We start from the raw sequence: 22,643 nt of genomic DNA on the forward strand, positions 1-22,643 counted from the left end.
GTATTCACATAATCAGTCTAACGAGAGCGTCAGAAGGTTTAGAGCTGCTAAACGCAGAAGTACAGACACTTATCAGACTTTATAAACCACAATCTGTGGCCGGTTTGAAACCTGTGATTGTCCAGTCACAGGTTGGTCCATAATTAAAGTCACTACAGGGATAAAAGCTTCACTGTTGAGGTGTTTCCATTCTGTCAGGCCTGTCCCGGGAAGAAAATGAATACATGAAGGCCGGATCAGCTTTAATAAGATCACACCTCCACCTCTGGAGATGGTGGAGGTGGTCATTGGTCATATTCTGGTCCAGAGCTAACTTCTCTGGACCAGGAACTTGGTTGCCACGGTGACACATTCCACTTCCCAAAACAAGAGGTCGTATCCCACAGAGTGACGTCACAGAAGTCTTGGTTTTCCCTCCGGAGGCCTCCTCTACCAGAAAGACTCTGGACCAGGAAGTCTGCTGAGAGGAAATATGAGCAGGAATCATTTCTGACTTTAGGATTTTAGGGTTTTTCTGTTTGAGTAAAGACCAAACAAAGTGTCTGGGAAGGTCCCCAGTCCTCCAGGTCATGGTTTATCCCAAAAAAACAAAACAAAAAACGTTCCATCCAAGTCTTTGGTTCTAAAAGACTGGTGGGGGGTACAGGTCTTATCAGGAACCTCTGGAGGTGGTGTCCACCTAAAACTCACATGACTAGATTCAAAGATTCAAAGAGTTTGTTGTCATGTGCACAGAGTAGAAACATGTTTCACTGTGTAATGAAATTCTTCTTTTGCCGTCCACCCAAATGCCCAACAATATAAATCTTAAAAATAGAATATAAAAACATACATATAAAACAAAACACAAGATAACCAGGGCAAATATCAATGTGCAAATGAACTAAAATGTAAAGAGAAACTGAAAAAGTGCATCATATGACATGAAGTAGTCTATGATTCCAGACTCCTGTCAGCTGTGGAGGAGTCTGATGGCAGTGGGAAAGAAGGACTTCTTCAGTCTTGAGGTCCTACATTTCACACTCTGGCCTGAGGGTAGGAGTGTGAACAGTCCCTGTTGGGGTGGGTGGGGTCCTTGGTGATGGACTCTATGCTGGTAGATGTTCTGCAGAGAGGTTCAGTGGAGTCCTGGTGATCCTCTCTGCAGGCGTTTTCAGTCCATGTCCATACTGCTGCCGCACCACACGGTGATGCAGCTGATCAAGACGCTCTGAACGATGCAGCTGTAGAAGTTGCCGAACTTCCTCAACCTCCTCAGGAAGTACAGTCTCTGTTGAGGCTTCCTGACCAGCTGTGTGGTTGGGGTTCAGTGTCCAGGTGAGGTCTTCACTGATGTGGACCCGCCCCAGACCCCCCCCCCCCCGGTACTTAAAGCTGCTCACCCTTTCCTGGATAAACAGTGGCTGAAGAGGTCTCCTCTCCTTCCTCACGTCCACTAGAGTCTATAACGACCAGACACTCACCTGAAACAGCAGGAATCTGTGTGGATCCCGTTGTTTTCCTTCACAATGAACGAATTAGACCAATTTAAATGATTGACAAATGACTTATTAGGGATCTGAACATCAGCGTCAAACGTCCCGGCTATCCATTCGGTAGTGGTTGAGGTATTTCATGGAGAGATGCAAACATAAACCTCATGAATCATTTATGTCTCCACACATGTAGAGGATGTTCAGACCTTTGACCCTTTGAGGCCTGACTTTAAAGACCTTTAAATAAAATCCCAATAAATCGTTAAAATACTTTATTTTCTTTATTTCAGAACAAAAATAAAGGCACAGTGGCAAGGTGGTTAGCACTGATGCCTCACAGCAAGAAGGTCACCGGTTCGAATCCATGGGCCGGCTGGCCTTTCTGTGTGTAGTCTGCATGTTCTCCCTGTGTCTGCGTGGGTTCTCTCCAGGTTCTCCAGCTTCCTCCCACCGTCCAAAGACATGCTGGTTAGGTTCATTGGTGATTCTAAATTGGCCGTAGGTGTGTGTGTGAGCGTGAATGGTTGTGTGTGTCTGTGTTAGCCCTGCGATGGACTGGCGACCTGTCCAGGGTGTACCCCTGCCTCTCGCCCGATGACAGCTGGGATAGGCTCCAGCAGACCCCCGTGACCCTTAACAGGACTAAACGGGTATAGAAGATGAATGAATGAATGAAAAAGTTAAATTCAATATGAAAAATAAAAAATCGACATTATGGCTATGATTACAGTAACGATGGAGGTAAATAACCATATATACTGTCTGTTTCATATTTAATCTGAAACTTTTTAACATTATTTAACAATAAGATAACAGGCTGCTTCAATAAAGTTCATATTCATAATGAAAACGAGCAAAGATTTACATCCAAACAGCTGGAAAGTGCACGAATGCAGCCATTTTGGAAACAGCTGCCAAAAGCCACTGCAGAGCACGGATATCTCCAGCAGGGGGCAGATGACCAGGATCAAACAGGGTCCCACAGGCTTTGGGAGGGTTGAGCGTTGATCATGAAAGAAATAACTTAAAATCTGAGGAGTCCTTCCTCTGGGAGTCGTTTAGTGTCTGCTGTATTCTGGGGGAACTGAATCCAGAGCTTTAGTGCCGGGTCAAGTTTCCAGAGGGCGTATACGAATACCTGCTCCCCTGAACATTTGTCTGTAAAGTAGATGAAGGAGGAGATGAGGGGAGGGACGCTGTAGACTCAGATATGACTCTAGTAAGTAGTGTTAATGTGTGAGCTTTTATAGCAGATGAGGAGCCTTGTTGTTGCTCATTAATAGTCTCAGAGTCTCCTTCCTTTATGTTTTATAATTAAATGTTTCTTAGAATAAAACAAGCTGCAGATCCACTGAGTAAACTCCATCCCTGATCATCTCTACACAGCAGATAGATCCGGGGCTGTGCGTTCGTGTGTGTGTGTGTGTGTGTGTGTGTGTGTGTGTGTGTGTGTGTGTGTGTTGTGGGCCAATAGTCACTCAGTTACACAACCGCTTTCAGTTTCCGAGCCCTGCCTGCCTTGCCTGCCTGCCTGGTGGCTTCCCCGCCCACCGCTGCTCTCTGCCGCCCGCCCGCCTGCCTGGCTGCCTGGCTGCTGGGCGGACTGGGGCAGATCCGAGCCGACCAGTTCCGCGTTCTCTCCTCCTCAGCTCAGCCAGCACGGAGCGGACTTGAACGGCGGGGAAAGGACCGGGGGCAGCGTCATGGTGGACATTCCCGTCCAGCCGCGGCATCCGTAACTCCGGGGGCCGGAGGGGGGGAAAGTGCGCACGGAGGTGAGGAACGCGTTTGTTATTTCTCGTTATTTCTGCGCGTGAGGGCGAATTCATCAGCCGACGTCGGCCGCGTTTACGTTACAGCCAAAACTTTGACGCTGCTGCTGGCTGGACCTCCTCTCTCCCCCCTCTCTCTCTCTCCCTCTCCCCCTCTCCCTCCCCTCCTCTCGCTCACTCTCTCCCTCCGTCCGTCGCCGTGCACACGCACATGCGGGATTACGGTTTTATTTCACGGAAACGATCACTAAGCCTCGGTGCTCTTTTAAAGGCCGTGACACGAAGCTGTGCAACTTTTACCGTACATACGTGCTGCGTGCGCGTTTCCGTGCGTGTGCACTGTAGGTGTGTGTAGATGGAATGACGACCTGCGACATGCGCGCACCGAGCGCGTGTAGTACATCGGTGTGTGTCACTGTAGTGTGTGTGTGCGCGCGCGTGTGTGTGTGTGTCGTCCATTGATGTTGTTTTGACACGAGTGACGTAGACCGTGACGCGCCCTAACGATGAGATAAGCAGATCGGCTTCGGTGTGAGGAAATAACGCCGTGCGCGCTCGCGTTATCGTCGTGTCTCATTTACGGACACCGAGTGGGTTGTGGGTGGGTTGGGGTTGGGGTTGAGGGTGGGGGGGATTCTGAGCTCGAGATTCTTCCAGCAAAAAGCGACCCACGCTGAATGAAGCGTTCCTGCAGAGAGTGGGTTCCCTGAACGCAGCATGAGCCCGAATGCGCGCGCCCACCTGTCCCGCAAACGCGTCAGGTGGCGCGTCTCCAAAAAAGCGACGGAGGCCGAGCTTGAACCGCAGCAGCAGCAGCAGCAGCGACATTTATGTTTCTTATAGTTTAATGTTTTGGAGTCGCGTGAAGGGTGCGTCACGCAGCAGGTGCGTAAAAGAACAGGTGCAGTGAGAGCATGCGCAGTAGCGCCACAAACTGCCTAAATGGCCCAGGATGACTTTACTGTCATTGTAGATGTACAAATCTAGTTTTTGCGCGTAGCACAAAACTAAAAGATGTAAAAGGTGGAGGTTAGCTGCCGACTGAACACAGAACACAAGAGGAACATCCTCCAAGACGTGTTCTTTAAACTTGGAGTTTAATTTGGAAGCTAAGGAACTTTTGGAAATGCTTACAAATAAGAAGTTGAGCTAACCAACACATTCCAATGGGGGGAACTGGCAGAGAACTGTATTTTGGACCAGGTTAACCACCTCCCAGTTGTGTAAATCTATCAGTAGTGGGTCATTTATGGTGGAGGAAGTCTGGGATCAGACTTTGTCAGGACAGATGGTTGAATATTCTGCCAGACTCTGGATAATTAAATAGTTTATATCTTCTAGAAACCCCACAAGTCCAGTTCTCCTCATTTCAGCTCCGTCTTTTGGATATTCCTTTCCACGACCTGGATGACTGAGAACCTTCCCAGAGGTTCAGGGTTCATCAGGTGTTTTCTATTCTTGTGATTTCCAGGAGGTAGCCAAAAAGAATCAGGATCAGATAAGCAGGGTCTAGGTATGTGTCTGTCAGGTGACTGAGGCTGTGATCTGGAAGCAGGAGGCCTTTATATTGTTGTGTTGTTCTCTTGTGAAATCAGTCCAAGTTCTGTTCCAGTTCAATATACATACAAACCAAATACCTGGATGATGCCCTGAGCGATTTACCCAGGATGCATCATGAAGGAGACCTGTGTGGTCTTGATCCAGCCAGGTATCCACAGACTACCTGTCCTGCATCCTCCTGTGTCAGCACATCTCAATCAAACTTCCCAAAATCCAAACTACCAAGTAAACGAGTCTGAAGTTTGTGTATTTGGTCTTGATTAAATGATTGACAGCTGGTAAACCGCTCCCCACACCTGACTCCACTCAAGAAACAGGATTAAAAATCATTTCCTCCTGATTTACTGAGAGCATGAAGCAGAAGGCTTGTAAGTTAAACACCAAGACGTTTCACTTTGGTGCGTGACGGTGAGGTGATCAGTCTGTCTGTCGGTGTTGAGACTGTCCCGGGACGTCTCCTCAAGAGCAACAGTTCAAAGAGACGACGTCCTGGGACAGATGGGTCTCTGAGGATGTTACATGTACTCATTCATTTGACTTGACTTGATCAACACTCAACCAGGGGATGCTTAAGTAAAAAAATAATGAATACAAGTCTGTCAAGAAGAAGATCTCTTCAACATATTGAGATAATGAGCAACCGTTTACTTCTGCTAATGAGGCAACTTTACTAAAAGCAGCTTTAAAGGACTTGAATTTAGTTGTTGGGAAGTTCAGATCATTATTGTGCGTACATTGTGACGTATATCACAAGTTATTTGAATGTTTCTGCATGCCCGTCAATGCGGGCATGCAAAAACATTCAAATAACTTGGGAAGGCTGTTTGGCAGCTTTAAGCAAGAGTTTAAGAAATGTTTGTACAAAATTCACATTTTAAAGCGTCAGCAAACAGATCTAATAGAAGCCACTTAATTATGATTATACTTTATAAAAGTTTACACAGTGTCTTGTACAGCTTTTGGTAAATTTAAATTTAGTTATTTGGCTGAGAATTTATTTTAATTAGGTTTTATTCTTCTACTCTTTACTTGTTGTCTTCAGTCTGTACAAATGTCAAAAGTAGGAAGTAAGAAAGAAGTTGGTTATGATATTGTGATATTCTCTTTTTGATGCCACTTTAAATTATATTTAATGTTTTATTCTGCTGTGTCTGTACAGGAGCTACAGTCCCACAAATCTAACTCTAACACGTCTACCGTAACGCTGTAAATTTGCCTCGCTGTGTTACAGACTTGGAGCGTCGTCATATATTTCCCCCGTTAGTAAATTATTGCTCCATGTAATGGAGCTGTGGCACCAAAAACCACTTTGTCTCTGACATTAACTGCACATCAGGTCAATTTATAGCAAACGTCAGAGGAAGATGAAACGAGACGTTGGATGAAGCTGCACGGAGACGGTTGCCGTAGTGATTAACATGCTGATTAGTTTCTGATGCTATTTACAAGAGGAGCCCTGAGCACAGTGGCTGAGCTGTAACAGCTTTATGAAGAGGTTTGCACAGTGACTATGAAACGACGTGAAGCTTCACATCCAGCCCGACGTCCGTACGTGAAGGAGGGGGAAGAGAAATTCACTCAGATCCATCAAAGTGGGGAAGGAATGGGGGCAAGTTGGAGAGGTTAGCTATTCATAGGAATGGGAATCCAGAAATGAATGCATGTAGGTCAGAACTGATGCGGTCCCGTTGGGTGTCACTGTTAGTTAGTGGTGATCACAGTGATTACTGAGAAACAGGTAGCGACAGAAAACAGATACTGAATGACCAACAAATAAAAGTAGCTTGATGGTTAAATAAAGACGGAAATAATCTGTTCTACTAGTCGTAAAAAAACGCTGCCAGTTATTCAAATCAATCTTGGTTTGACAGAGTCCATTTTTAAATATGTGCCATTCAGTCTGGTTGTGTAATCTCACAAGATTTGTCGTTCAAAACCAGTCTACCAAGGCCGTGCACCGAGATTATTCCACGTGTGATGGAGATCCAGAACACGACTGAAGCTCCAGCTCTGAGAGCAGCGTCAGGACTGAAAGATGACTGGGTTTAAGAACTATGACGACAGAGAGGAGATGGACAAAAGCAAAGACACATGAAAAGATGAGAAACTAGAGTGAGAAGATGTTGTGGAGACACCACAAACCTCTAAAACCACTGACGGTGGTAAAACTGAAATAGTAGCGCTACCCAGCCCTACGACGTTACCAAGGGTAAAAAAAAACCCTGAACTTATCCAAAAATATCCCAAAAAATCTGATCTGAAACAAGAGCAACTGGACTTATTGGGTTTCTTGAAGATGTTTCATCCAGGTCTTTAACTCTGAAGGACAGGTGGAGGATCTGGGGTTATATCAGGACATCTGTGGGTGGAGTCCACCTGAACATCACATGACTAGAGTCTGTTAACGAGCAGATATTCACCTGTAATTGGAGTTTTAGTTCAGTAAAAGAAGAACAAAGACTTTGTCAAACATTTTTGTAATATACACCGATCAGGCATAACATTATGACCATTATGTCCTAGCATTGTGCAGGTCTCCCTTGTGGTGACTCATCAGAGAATGGACATGGGCCTTCTGAGGGTGTCCTGTTGTTAGCGGGGGGCCCTTTGAGGGGAGGGGCCTCTGTGGATCATCCCACAGATACTTGATCAGTTTGGGATGTAGTGAATTTGGAGGCCAGGTCAACACCTTGATGTTCTTCAAGTTTTTTTTAGTTGTTCCTAAAGGTCTAGGTGGGTGTCTAACCCTAACCCAGGTCCAGAAGTTTCCCAGCAGAACATTGAATCGTCAAAGTCAGTTATGTGCCAGTACTTAGTGCGTAGCATAAAAGCAGCAGAGGTCAGGTGGTAGACCAGAAAGTTAAAAGCTTAGTTAGTTTATTCTCTGGAGTGTCCATCCGTTATCGTAGAGTTAACGTATTCACACCTGGCAGGTTCCCGCAGGTTGACAGAGCTCCTCTAGGAACTCCTATGAACTCAGTCGGTCCACACTCTTCCTGTTATCTCACTGCCTGGAAATGTGGACACTGAAAAGCAGTACCCAGACATGTGCAGTGATAATTAAATGAACAGTCATGTGAAATAACTTTAGGCCGATTTAACATCCTGTAACTTTTAAATGTTTCCTTCAGTGTCGTCTAATTGGTTTGTTTTGTAGAAGATGTCCATTACAAGACATCAGCGTCTTCCCAACTTCTTTTGTTGTTTGTGTGTGAATGGTGGCGACGTTATGTGACTGCAGTGTGTACTACAGGTTTCTGTTTGTCTCAGTATCAGTGTCTCTATATATGATCCTAAAGTCATAAAGGTGTTTCTTTATGACTGTGGCTGCTGCTCAATCCCGTTCACTTTTGCATCTCATTCTCTCCAGGTGACTTCACTCTGAAGAGTCGTCTCAGAGAAGTCGACACCAGCAGCAGCAGCAGCAGCAGCAGCAGCAGCAGCGTGGCGATGAATGAGGCGGGAGTCTTTGGCCACGCTGTAGCTCACCTTTGACCCCTCATGGATTAAAAATGGCACCGAGACAGGGAGGACGACGAGACTTCTCACTCTCTGGGAATTCTGGGAACGTGATTGTCTGACTCCACGGATTGGACGAGCCGTGTGTTGTTGTTGTTTTTGTTTTTTTCTTTCATGGACCAAAGATGGAATAAAATCTAAATGTTTCTAAAGAAGAACTGACCGCAATATTCACGTCAAGGATGGAGCAGGATTTCACACAGTAGCATCTCATATTGCTTTCATCAGCCGTGGATAGAGACTAGTCTGCAACTATAAGCAAAAAATAAAATAAAATAAATCCTGACACACAATCAGACGCGATCAGCCTGTAAACTCTTGCGTTCCTCCGGGCTGTGAATGGACGTCTGGTTCTAGAGCTACGAGGCTTCAGACTGCAGCTCCCGTCCAAACATGGCCGCCACAGGAAGGAAGCACCTGGTGAAGGACTTTAACCACTTCATCACCTGCTACCTGTGCCGAGGTTACCTGATTAAACCCACCACAGTCACCGAGTGCCTGCACACCTGTAAGTAAAATAACAGTCACACCCGTTTATTATTTCATAGAAAACAGTGTCACTTTAAGAATAAAATAGGTCTGACTCACAGTCGTAGCGTAGCGTGATAGGCGCCAGGTAGAGAATAAATAAGATTTTCAACCTGTCATTTTAATATTTATCGGGTTAATGGTTTAGAAGGAGGCAAATATAAAAAGAAAACGTTTCAATTCAGTTCCATAAATTAAATTATGTGCATTCAAACCCCATCATTATCAAGCTAAGTGATTAAATTAAATAGTTTTTGTTAATAGTCAAACTGATTTTTGTGATTTTGGTTTTAATAACTTCAAGGAGAATGCGGGACAAGGAAGGGAGGGTGTAAAGGGGTATAAAACGTAAAAAGTGTCCTGAATACTTTTCATTGCACCTGTTAATTGAATAAACACATTTAAAGCGTCCATACCACAGACTGGCTGACATGCCAGACCAGTGAGCTGCAGGTAAATGCACCACCCTCCAGGCTCCTTCCTCTGTTGTTTCTGAGGACTTAAACAAAAATGACCCGGAGTGTCTTAACAAAGAGCTCCCGGTGGAGATGCTAACGGTTCTCTTAACTCCAGTGAATAGAACCTGTCCCCGTTGTTTCCTCTGCAGTCTGTAAGAGCTGCATCGTGCAGCACTTTGAGGAGAGCAACGACTGTCCCAGATGTGGCATTCAGGTCCACGAGACCAACCCTCTGGAGATGCTCAGGTGACGTGTTGTTCTTCCTTCACTTCATCTTTTCTTTTATTCCAAATGAGCTGCTTTGAATGAACTCCTTATTTTATTCCTAATGAAAGAGCTGATCAATTTTAAAAATGAATATATTAGTGCCTGCTTCATCCTCCTGTTCTGGATCCTTCTTTGTGATTCATTTTATTTTCATTTACTCCTCATCTGTCTCTTCTTTTGTTTCTGCTTAACTTCACCCCGACCCCTCCCTTCCTCTAAAACCTCTATCACCGTTTTAATTCGTTCTCTTTGTTTTAACCGAATAACTCTCCCCCTCCTCCTCCTCCTCCTCTTCCTCCTCCTCCTCCTCCTCCCTCTCGTATTCTCAGGTTGGACAACACCCTGGAGGAGATCATATTCAAGCTGGTGCCTGGCCTCAGAGAAAGTGAGTTTGCCAGACGGATTCATCAATCTGTCTCCTCCGTTTGCCGACCCTGTTAAATTATGTGACTATTCACGGGAGGTTGAGAAAAATAATTTACGGCGCTCTGCTCGCATAATTTATTAAAACACCGAGGCTTGCCGAGCCTTTATCACAAAGAGCCTGCAGCATGCACACATGACGTGACCACATACTGGATCACAGGCAGTTTAGCAAAGAAAAGGAGAAACTAGAAAACTATTACAGCGACTAATCAGAGCTTTTATAAAAGATTAAACATCACAAATGTCTTCGTGGCTTTCCCATGGCTCTCCACAATTAATCATTGATGTCTCCAACAAACAAGGGCAACAAGGGCAACATGAATTGTAGAGTTTCATGAAGAGTTTGAACAAAGTTGCCCTGTTTCAGCTTGGTTTTTGGAAACACTGTGACGTGGATGGGTAAGAACCTTCAATCTAGGAAAGGTTTTTCTTCTTTGTGGTTGTTTTTTATCCAGTGCTTGTCCGTTTGTGGTGTGGTTGCGTGCACACAATACATGTGTGTTCTTGTAGCAATCTCTTATATGTAGTGCCAAACCTTAGCGACCACATGCGTCCCCATTTGCGCACCACTTGTGACCAGATCTTGATTTGTGCACCACATTACGGCACAAAAGGCAACAAACTAAGGTCTGCAGTGAGTTTTATGAAGTTGTCCGTTCACGAGTGGCCACCTGTGTGTGTTCACACCTAGAATCAAAATGCATCCCCACTTGTGTCCCGAGTGACCGTTTGTGATCAGATCTTGATTTGTGTGCCATGTTACAACATGAAAAGGCTATGACACAACGGCCTGCAGTGTTTGCTAAGAGGCAGAGATAAATAAATTAGCAGAAGCCTAATGTTTGACAGTAATCACCAGATTATTAAAAACTCCCGTAACACCTGAGTGACTGTTAAAGGTCCGTAGCAGCTGTCATTTAATGCTCTACCAACCTTTTAGGAATAACCTGTCAATATTTAATCTGAGTGAGTTCTATGAAGTCAGTAAGTGCATGTAAATTATCCAGATGAATTCTCCTTTGTCTGATTTTATGACTATAGTTAAAATTCAAGAGCTTTTGAGGCTTTGCATAAAAGGCAGGACCCAGACTGTACCCTACTACAATATACTGCCCTTAGGCTCTGCACATGTTTTCACACCTAGCATTAACGTGCGCCTCGAGTGACCACTTGTGATCAGATCTTGATTTGTGCACCAATTTGTGCCACAGAAGGGCAACAAACTAAGGCCTGCAGTGATTTTTATGAAGTTATCCGTTCACAAGTGGCCACCTTTAAGAGGGTGTGTTCACACCGAGCTTCAAAATGCATCTCCACTTGTGTCCCAAGTGACCGCTTGTGATCAGATCTTAATTTGTGTGCCACATTACAACATGAAAAGGCTACAACACAATGATCTGCAGTGTTGGCTAAGAGGCAGAGATAAATAAATTAGCAGAAGCCTAACGTTTGACAGTAATCACCAGATTATTAAAAACTCCCGAAACACTTGAGCAACTGTTGACAGTCCGTAGCAGCCCTCATTTAATGCTCTACCAACCTTTTAGCAATAACCCGTCAATATTTAATCTGAGTTCTATGAAGTCAGTAAGTGCATGTAAATTATCCAGATGCATTTGTCTGATGCATTTGTTTTTATGACTGTAGTTATTATTCATGCAGAGTTTTTGAGGCCCAGCATAAAACGCAGGACTCAGCCTCTGCACACATGTGTCCCGAGTGACTGCTTGTGAACAGATCTTAATTTGTGCAGCACAAAAGGCAACAAAATAAGGCCTGCAGTGAGTTTCATGAAGTTGTCCGTTCACAAGTGGCCATCTTTAAGTGTGTGGGTTCACACCTGGAATCAAAATGCATCTCCACTTGTGTCCCGAGTGACCGCTTGTGATCAGATCTTAATTTGCGCGCCACACTACAACATGAAAAAGCTGGGGGGAAAAAAAGGTGTGCAGTGTTTTCTGTCAAACGTGAGGCTACTATTGATTTATTTATCCCTGGCGTTACATATTTTAAAGGCCCACACAAAGCTCAGGTTATAGCCAAACCCTCAAAGCAGCCATAAGCTGAGTTATGTCTCTGTTGTGCTGTTTGCAGCAGTGAAAAGGATAAATTCCCAGGTAATAAAGGTAAATAAAGGCCTAAGAAACTATTATTATTTGGTCAGCAGCTACAAATGATATTAAAAAGCTCTCAATATAGATGTAAAGACAACACTTGTGGTTCTTAATTTTACCTGCCAGGCTTTTTACCAGAACCAGGTAAAGAGATCACATCATAAGTGGCTTCCAGTACAATTTAGAACTGATTTAAAGAACCTAATGATCACTTTTAAAGCTCTTCATGGCCCCTGGCTACATCACTGACCTTTAAGACCTGAACTGTCTGCTCCAAGAGCCTGGCTCTAAACAAAAGGAGACATGGCCTTTGCAGAAAGCTGTGGAGTCTTTCCAGTTTTTAACTCAGCTTGAAATTATTAACTTATTTTAATTGACTTTTATGTCCTCAGACTCATCACATTCAAGCAGTAACAGACATTAAGGTCCAGTTTTACCGTTTACCGCCCGTACAGTTCATCACACCTTAGATCCTCCTCTGAGTTGCTCCTTCCATCGGTGAAGTCTTCATTTGTCAGCGTCACATTAATTTTTAGAGGGGTGGAATCTCAAGGGTTGAAAACGAGATGAAGACGTACGGCCGTCTCACTGAAGCTCGGCCAACTGCGAGTCAACGTGTCTAAGTGAAGCTGTGATGCCACTATAACTTTATGACTCCATAACTTCAGCTGACAGAGCGCCCTGGCAGCAGGAACATCGTACAAGAAAAAACTCAGGGTTTCTTTACGTTCTGTGTTAAAATCGAGCGAGCCCGTACCTCATTTAGTTCTCATTTTGATTGTTCATATGAGGAGAAAACACACTTTTATGAATTTTACTTAGTATGAAGATTACTTTGCAGAGTAAAACAGCAAAAACCTGCTTCTGCAACTGTACAATCGTACTCTGTTCGCTGGATTGTCTAACCTTATCTTACTCCTTGATTCCTGGACACTGTTGCTTTTTGTTGCAGCAAAATTACCGGAGGTGGTTCATATTCAGTCATATTCAATCAATGAAATCAATGCAGCATATAGACCTCTTTCATTTTTACATGCAAAAGCACAATTCTTCTAAATATAAACTCTTGTGAGACCGCAGCCAGATTTCCAACGAGAAGATGCAGGAAGTGGCGAGGATGCAAGGCTAGCAGTTTAGCAAGCTAACGGCAACGTCTGTTTGCTTCCACCTCTGAAAACATCAGCAAATAAATCCTGAACTTAAAGTTTCCACCCTGACGAGTAAAATGAGAGGCGGCTGTTCACATCGACCAGGCAGCAGTTAGAACATGAAGCCTTCACTTCCTGGTTTCACTGGAAAATTTATCTGGGACTTTCCTAACGGAGGCCATTGTTGATGATCCGTCGTTAGAGTAATTATTAATCACACCTGAGCTTTTCCTTCTATTACAACCATGACCAACATCTCTATATTCTCTGGAGAGAGTGCTCGTGGTTCTCTAGCCCATGTGAAGAGCTTAGTTCATGTCCTTTACGCTAACACTTCCTCTTTGTGTCTGTTGAACTAGAAGAGGAACAGCAAGAACTTGAATTCTGGAGGAAGAATCAGCCCAAAGAGAACGGTCAAGGTAATCTGTCTGACTTAGAAACTGCTCCTGTTCTCCTTTTTGGTGTTCCTATAAACACAGCTTGTAGGAGAAACGCTACGATAGTGAAGTGCACACCATTTCTAAAGTGCATTCAGAGTTTCTTGTGTGTTTTTCCTTTCATTATTTGTCAAAAGTGAACTCTGCAGGGTTCATGGTGGTTTTGACTCATCAGCATGTGATTAATCATCAGATTTTTGATGATGTGAATCTGCAGCAGCGTTTATTTCCTGTTTCCTGCTCTTCCTTCAGACACACTAATACCCTGTCTACTAGTGAAACAGGGATTAGTAAGAATTCAGAATAGTTTTGAATCATTTCTACACATTAGTGTTCATTCTAAGCCCCGGGGTGAATGCTCTGTGTCCCGTATGGTAGCAGTGGAAACCCTGCGGTGTCAGCGGTTCGGGCTGCCTGACGTTGGAGGTGATGGCGCTGATGGCGGCGGCGGCGATGACGGCGACGGCGGAGCCGATGACGACTACCACCGGAGCGACCCTCAGATCGCCATCTGTCTGGACTGCCTCCGAAACACGGGCCAGTCCGGGGAGAGCACTGTCACGGTATAAAAATCTAAAATATTCATCTTTCAGGCTTGTGAATGTTTCCTGGATAAACCTGAACTCATCTCTCATTACCTCCAATCAGGATCTGATGAAGAGGTTCATCCGCTGCTCCAGTAGAGTCACCGTGGGAACTATTAAGAAGTTTCTCAGTCTCAAACTGAAGCTGCCCAGCTCGTATGAGGTAAGGAACAAATGTGTGTCTGCATGCTCTCTGTGTTGATCCGTGAAGAGCTTTGTCAACAAATAGTTCATTTTAAACCTTAAATTAATTTGCAGGATTCAGTTTAGTGACCTCACACTGCAGATGTAGCAACGTAGATTAAAGACTCTTCACCTCTTTTTAAAATGTGCAATAAAAAAGACTTCTGACGCAGTAATACAGACGGATTTTGTGCAGACTGTTTGCATGTTTTATGCAAGATGAAGAAGATTTACCAGAACAGTTACTGTTAAATTATTTGCTCGTGTTTCCGGTTGACTTTTTGCAGATCCGAGAGACTGAACAGACATATTTGTTTGTCATAACGCCATGCAAATAATAAAAGTCTGCATCTATCATTTTGAAAGCTGCAATAACAAACTTTCAACAAAACATCAGATAAACCAAACAAGCACCTCTTCTCAGAATGAGCAGGAGGAGCTCAGTGATAATATTCAGTTTAATTTCTCCTTACATCGTGAGCCAAGGATTTAATCATCCAAGAACTAAAACTGTTTCTGTCTTTCACATTCGCAGCCGACCGAGCTAAAACTGGTGTCGCACGTTCTCATACTCTTTCACACATATTCAGTGCAGCCTCCCACTCATTACCACAGTGAACTTCCCCTCTCCTCTCAGTTCTTACATTAGCACTGAGATCCTTTTCCATCTTTGTTTAAAATCCTCTACATCTCAGGTTTTTGTGCGTTGGAGTCATTCTGTCGTTTTGTTCTTTCATACTTTCTCTGAGCTTCTTCCTTGTCGTCTTCTCTTCTTCTTCCGCCTCCAGCTGGATGTGCTGTGTAACGGAGAAATCATGGGCAGAGATCACACCCTGGAGTTCATCTACATGACCCGATGGAGGCTGCACGGGGAGAACGTAAGGCTGTCGCATTCACTTCCTGTTTGTGTGTAGATGCACCGGTGCAGGATGGTGTGTTTGTTTACACCCATCCTGCTCGTCCCATACCAGCCTCATATTAAGGTTCAGAAGTAGGCCCAAGGAGAAGTTTGGGTTGTGGTTTGACAGTCAAGCATGAGAACTGCTGCTGGTTCAGCGGCTTCCCTATTGAGTGTGAAATGGTTTTTGCATGAAGACCGTTTCTGTTCCAAGAATCTGTAATGACTCAGGCTGTGAGGAGGGAGAAATCAGACTGGTTGAAAGTAAGACTGAGCGTGGATATGGATTCATTTAGAGATATTTACCTTTTGAAACTATTGTCCTTCAAAAACTAATGTCATCATTAGAGGTCCGGATCCAGAGGTTTGTGGTGTCTCCTCCATCTTCATCCTCTAGTTTCTCATCTTTCACGTGTCTTTGTCTCCTCTCTGTCGTCAGACTTTTTAAATCCAGTCATCTTTCAGTCCTGGCGTTACTTTCAGAGCTGGAGCTTCTGTCATGTTCTGGATCTTCCTCAAACGTGGCATAATCTCGTTGCACAGTCTTGCAAGATTTGTCGTGTTAAACCCAGACCCAGCTGAAAGACCTTTCACAACATAAATTTGAGGTGTAAAATCAACTTGAAAGAAAACTTTACTTCTGTTAAAGTTTGAGATGTTGCACCTGTCAAAGCTTCACGTATGACATATCACATTTTAACTCAAACACAACTACCTACATGGACTCCAGTACCCCCTTATCCTTGTGAATGTGAAGGACACATTATAAACTGTAAACTTCCTGGTGCACTGATATGAACCGTGGAAATTAATGTTTCCTTTGAGTAACAACCTAAGGTTGTATAAAACTTTATTATCAACCTGAGGAACAGATGCAAAATAGAACAAGTCCAAAGAGAAAGAGCATTGCTGAGTTTAAAGCTTGGCACTGATCTGCAGAGTATTACGATCTCCTAAAGCCCGACATGGTTTCCAGGCTTCTCCACACTGCCCTGATGTCCTGCCGCTGCAGCTGCTCCTCCATCTTCCTCCTGTAGCTGGCTTTTCCCTCCCTGATCTTCCTCCTCAGCTCCTCCTTATTCCCTGATCTGAAAGCTCTCTTCATTTCCTTCAGCAGAGCTTTAATATCAGGGTCAATCCGCAGCTTGTTATTTGAGAATCACCGTACCACCCTGGAGGGAACAAGCAGAAGTTTATGTAGTCCGTTATGCAGTTTGTCGTGGCATTGATGTCCTCCCCATGTGGATCACAGAGTTCTGTCCACACAGTGGTGTTGAAGCAGTCCCTGCCTCACTCTACACAGGCCGCCTGTGTACTGAAATGAAGGTTTCCTTTGAGTAACAACCTAAGGTTGTATGAAACTTTATTATCAACCTGAGGAACAGATGCAAAACAAGACGAATCCAAAGAGAAAGAGCAGTGCTGAGGTTGAGACTGAGTTTAAAGCTTGTCACTGATCTGCAGAGAGATACCGTCTCCTAAAGCTCTCCGTCCGTCTCTTTGTATCCGACAGTTGGTCTCTGTGGTTGCCTACAAACGTCCACTCGTGTCCATTCCCCAACTTAAATGTGAAACAAGAGTAAAGTCTTACATCAAAGCTGTGATTTATGGATCGCCAAGAGTGAAGAACGTTTGAGGAACTCAGTGTTGGCGTCTTATGTCGACAAACTGCAGCTGCTTCCATCACCCCAAAGTTGGTCTCACCCTGTTGATTTTTACTGTAATGAAATTCCAACATGTCCTCACTTCCAAGGTCTAAAACTTGAATCAGTCCTCACAAAGACAGCTCAGGCAGACACCGTCAGCTGAGGAGGTGTCCTGTTTTATCATGAAACGTGACGTCTCTCTTCAGGGTCACCAGTCCTCTGACGGTATGTGTGTTTGTGTGCTTGATCCTCTGCACGGCCTCATGCATTCCTGTTCTTGGTGACTGAAGACTGTTTATCTGCTACCGGCTGAGTGCGTTCACATGAGCGATTAGCTGCCGAAAGGTCCCGGAGACCGAGGAGCGCCGACAGCTGGCTCTGCAGGAGGCGTCGGATACCGGGTCAGGAGGAGCAGAGGAGGATGATGGGAAGTAGGAGTGGTATGAAATGAGAGCCGTATGAAGTCTGAAGCTTCTCAGCTTCTTCTCATAATTTCCAACAAGTAGGAGTCTTCTTTTTTTTTTAATATATAACTGCTGGAAAAATCCTTCTTAGCTTGAGCTAAAAGCTCTCTTGGATCCGGTTCATGGTGCAGTCACAGTGGAAGGAAATTATATAATCATCTTGCATAATGACCAAAAAGCTAAAAAACCCAAATAAATGTCTCCAGTATAATACTAATCACAATGCTGCATTATTTTTCCAACAAGAAAGAGGATTGCGGTTTACTGACAACCGTCTTATGTAATAATGAGACACAGATCGTCTGCTTTAGTCCTTCTAGTGTTCTAGGTCATGTTCCTTTTTTCATCAGGGCCTTTAGTTGCAGACACAGAATACAAACACCATGTTACTAGACTTTAGTAATCACTGCGAGCTGCACAGCAGTGACACACCAACGGTTATTGATGATCCACAGAGAAAAAGCTCCTGGACATTCTGTGATTAACGTCAACTTTGAGGAAGCAACTGCAGACACCAACACAGGGTTCCTCAAACGTTCTTTGTTCTTGGCAATTTGTGTAATGTACAGCTTTGATCTAATAGAACTGTACTTGGCCTGTGCATGAAGTAAAAGAGAAGCAGGTGAACTGTCTGCGTTCATTCACAAGCAACATGTTCTTAGGCAGTGGACGTTCGTAGGCGAACGTAGCCCTGAACGTCCACTAGAGACCAACCGTCAGATATGAAGATTTAGCCGCATTAAGAGATCGTTACTGTAGTGCAGAAGAGGAAGAGCTTTGCTGAATTTGAGACTGTTTTGCATCTGTTCCTTCGGTTGATAATAAACGTTCATACCACCTTAGAGTTGTTAGTCAAAGGAAAATCATTTTCCAATTTTTAAAACTCTGGCCAAGATTCATTTCAGTTCGCCAGGAAGTTTTCTCATACAACAGAAAGGTTTTACAGTGTCTAACGCGACCTTCACATTGGTGTGGAAACAGGATGTCCAGTGAAATCTGAGGCACTAGAGTCCATGTAGTTTGTTGAATTTGAGTGTTTAAGACTTGTTGGGAAGGATATCTCCGTCCAAACACATTCGATATATTCTCAATATACAAGAGTGGACGTTCCTACGCCACCGGAGCCTTGGACGTCCACTAGAGACCAACTGTAAGATACAAAGAGACGAGTGGAACCCTTTAAGAGATCACAACTTTCTGCAGATCAGTACCATGCACAGAATAGTGAAGGATATAGTTGACTGACATATGGTGCAAGCACAGAGTTCCCCAAGGAACGAAACACTGTCCATAAATTTGGTTCCTACCACCACCTTCACCAGGCTGATAGTGGACTTGGAACGTCAAGCAAGAAGCACAAGCAATATATGTTTGTTCTACTTGTTTCACTGTGAAAGAATAAGTTTGGAAAATAGGGTTTAGTAGAATGTACATCAGAGATAAGGGGCCAGTTGAGGTGATTTGAGGATCCGAGCGACTCCTCTTGGGGCTGGTAGGAGCTGGTAGCAGAGTGATCCCTCACAAGGAACGTCTGGAACACCATGCTTAGCACAGACTCTCACGTAGTTGTGGTGATTTGGTTAAACATTCAGGTTTGTGCCTTGCACTCTTTGTCCCCGAGCTCACACCGACTCCAGGTCAGAATATAAATGTATTGTGGCCGAGGTTGAATGTGTGAAAACTTATTTTGAGGAAAAGCTTTTTACGACCTAGAGCCTCTGATGCTCCACAACAACAGACACAAATCAGTCCGCCAGAATTATTTATGTCCCTGACGGTGAGTCACGGGGATAAACACCAAGAAATTATTTTTGAATCTGGTTTGAGCCCCATCTGGTTAAGGACAAGGTAAGGAGAGGACGAGAGAGACAGAGACGAGACAGGAGTCATTCATCAGAATCATCCCTCTGACGACTCCACAGCATTTTCTCCCTCTGATGCTGAGGCTCACTGAGACCACTCAGGATGGAGACTCACACAGGAGGAAAGAAGAAATCAGTCTGGAAACAGCTTTCCCATTGTGTGACTTTAAAACCCTCAGATTGGCTCTCTGTCCTGGATGGACACACTTAATCTGATGAGATTAGAGGAGATAATTATCATGGAAAACCAACTACAAATTAAACAGTAGCACAAACTGGTGGCTAATCCTTTTAAAGTCCTCTATTATTTACAGAAAGGGGCCTCAAATTAATTTGTAGTGCCATATGATCAGAGTCCAAACAGTAGCAGCAGATAGAGACGTTGGACCTGAACCTGATTATGGTTGGTCAGTCATCAGATCTGACAGCTGCTGCTTGTTAACTCTGTTTACGAAGCTCAAATCCACCTCTGGCATCAGCCTAGATCCCACTGAGTCACATTTTATTTTAATCACCAAAAGGCATTTCTGCAGCCGTGACCGAGTCGTTCCGTCCGTCCACTGATTGAGAAGGAAATCATTTTCACCTGTTGGCTCTGGTTTGTTCAGAAGCAGGAAAACCTGAGGCCTGAGTGAACGAAGGCAGCTTTACATGTGGAGAAGGTTCAACATCTCATGCATGCTGCAGAAAATATATCACAGACAACAAATCTGAGAGAATGGATTTTCATTGGCCACAGAGGCTGATCTATGTGAGCAGACAGAATAGAATGGAAGTTTAGGAGTTTAACTACAGAGCACCAGCTACTAGCGACGTCCGCCTGAACCGAACACCGTCTGACAGCCATTTTAGTTTTCTTTTAATCCTTGTGAAGTTTCGCTGGAGTTGCACTTTCAACGATTCTACATTTCAGTAATTTGACACCAGAAGAAAACAGCTTAAAAGTAGCTGACAGCTGCACAGAATGTGGAGTATAATTAAAGTGTTTGGAGACAGAACTGCTGAGTGAAAGAGAGTCAGAGAATCAGAGGCTCAGTGAGAGACCAGTTCAGTCTCCTTCTTCTTCTTCTTTTTTTTTTTTTGAGGCATGATGCAGCAAAAAGCTGAAAGCCAGAGGAGATGACAGCAGCTGTACTCTGCTGCACCAGCAGCACCAGGCTGCCAGAAATAGGAGACAGACTCCTTCAGTTTGCAGCGCCTCTGAAACAAACATTCGCCTTTTTACCTTTTTGAATTTTTTATGACAAGCGTATATCTCGTGTCTCTTGGCTGTTTCAAATGGGTTTCGCAGCGAGACGAGGCAGGAATGTGTCAGCGCTGACGTCTCTATTATTTAACCCCAGTGATGGAGGGATTAGTGAGAGAGCCAGAGGGTCTGAGGCTCCCCGGGGCCGAGTCAAAGCGGCTGATTTATTTACCATGAAGACATGACAGATACAGCAAGTGTTAAAATAGTTGTGGAGCTTCTTATTTGCTGAGCTGCACTTGCATTTTCTGTTGAATAAATAGTATTTCTGGCACAACGCCACCTGCCACTGAGGTGCATGGAGGAGGAAAAGAAACTGTAGAAAGGTCAAGACTCCAGCAGTGATCGTAGTAAACAGAACAACTGAGGTGCACTGAGGTGTTGTGGATTCATCGTGGAGGAGAAGAGCGTCGGGCAAAAATGTAATCCTGGTTTAAAAATGAGGAGTTTCAGGTCAGGTTTCAGGTGTTTCAAATGGTGGAAATTAACTTCTTTTGCAGAACTGAACTTTACAATTTCAACTTCTGCAGAAACCAGGCCTTTTTTTTTTTTTTTTTATTTTGTTTCTTGGCCTCCGTCCCTGCAGAGCAGAGCCAGGTGGATCCAGGACAGTATAATGGAAATGGGTTTAAGTTTCTTCTTTAACTTTCAATGTCTGAAGTCAGATGAAATAGCAGTCAAAGAACAGCCCAGGCTTTCTCTCACTCTCTCTCAGAAGGAACAGAGCCCACAGAGCTTCAAACGAAAGGTGTTCAGAATATATTTAACCAGCTGCATCACATACATTTCATTTAGCAGTTAGATTTGGAGGAATATCAGGTTATTGTAACACCACGAGATATGAAATCTAACAGGATTTATGAGGATGAAGAAGTGAGGATTTAGTTAATAGAATAAAGATGCATTATTTCTTGTTTTCTGTATTCTAAATATTACTATTCTCCATTCAGTATCTATTTCTGACTTCTGGTCAAACAGCTGCTCAAGGTTTTGCTTCCGTCAAGTGCTGTGGGGGTTGTTGGGGCCACGCTTGTGCAGAATACTGACGTTGTGGGGCCTTACAACTTTCTGAGGGTGAAAACCTGTTAAGATTTGGCTTTAGGTTAAAGAGCACAATGAGTTAGAGCTAGAGTAAGGAGCTAGGGGATGCATTATGTTAAGGGAAAGATGTTTCGATGATAAAAGGACAGAACCTTCTGAGTGTCGTGACTGGGTTTAGATCTAATGACTCCTCTCAGCAGCAGCAGCAGCAGCAGCAGCAGCAGCGTGGTTCTCCTCTGACGTGCTCATGTTTACAGTGTGAAAACCAAATGATTGATTCTCTCTCTGTAACAGTTTCTCGTTTTCCTGTCTCTCTCCTCAGACGTATCCCATGGTTCTTGAGTACCGGCCACGAATCGACTTTGGCTAAACCACAGCTGCAAGAAGAGGACCACACACACACAGACACACACGCATACACACACACAGTATATACACACATGTACACATGCAACGTTGACGAGACGATACGAGCAGCTACGTTACCCCACAGCGACATGCACATGGCCACAGTGTGCAGAGAAAGATTTAAATGTATTTTTGTACAGCCAATGATGAAGTGCATACGTTGTTATGTTAAAGAGCTTTTATGCTACATAGAATAATATATGCTATAATATATGATATTTTTAAATGTATGTCCCTGTGCCTAAAAACCTGTTCGGATCAGAAATGAAGTAAGAGCATATCTCCACTTTGCCTGTCTCTATCTCTAACTGTAGATTAAATGTTGATTTTCTACCGTTGAACGTTGTTTTCATGTTTGCACGAAACAGCAACAGCTAATCAACTAATGTAATTATTAACATACTTAACCGCCTCAATGAGGAAACTCAGTCCATGCATTAAGTTCATGAGGAAAGACTGAAACGAGTGGAGCAGCAAAATGGAACCAACGCAGACCAAACCAAAAACTGCAGTTCCTCTAACATCCTGTGGTCGTGGAAAAGATGTTAGTCTGTTTGAGAAGGGTCAAATCATTGGCATGCATCAAGCAGAGAAAACATCTAAGGAG

The 22,643-nt window shown here is 44.0% G+C and overlaps 1 protein-coding gene across 6 annotated transcripts; it reads left to right on the top strand.

Moving 5' to 3' along the window:
* Positions 1–3,033: 3,033 nt before the first annotated feature.
* On the top strand, positions 3,034–22,540 carry LOC311500005 (polycomb group RING finger protein 5-A-like). Of its 6 annotated transcripts, none has more exons than XM_084561182.1 (9): positions 3,034–3,250; positions 8,178–8,834; positions 9,462–9,558; positions 9,909–9,964; positions 13,630–13,686; positions 14,086–14,267; positions 14,353–14,451; positions 15,260–15,349; positions 21,951–22,540. In XM_084561182.1, the coding sequence occupies exons 2-9, from the start codon at positions 8,720–8,722 to the stop codon at positions 21,996–21,998; spliced, it is 744 nt and encodes a 247-aa protein (XP_084417308.1). In that variant the 5' UTR covers positions 3,034–3,250; positions 8,178–8,719; the 3' UTR covers positions 21,999–22,540. The 6 variants fall into 6 exon arrangements, with proteins under 6 accessions (XP_084417308.1, XP_084417306.1, XP_084417307.1 ...); XM_084561180.1 differs by having other exon boundaries at positions 3,035–3,250; positions 13,627–13,686; positions 21,951–22,538; XM_084561181.1 differs by having other exon boundaries at positions 3,035–3,250; positions 14,083–14,267; positions 21,951–22,538.
* Positions 22,541–22,643: the final 103 nt, after the last annotated feature.

Source organism: Chelon labrosus (assembly GCF_963514085.1).
Source record: "Chelon labrosus genome assembly, chromosome: 15".
Lineage (NCBI taxonomy): Eukaryota > Metazoa > Chordata > Actinopteri > Mugiliformes > Mugilidae > Chelon > Chelon labrosus.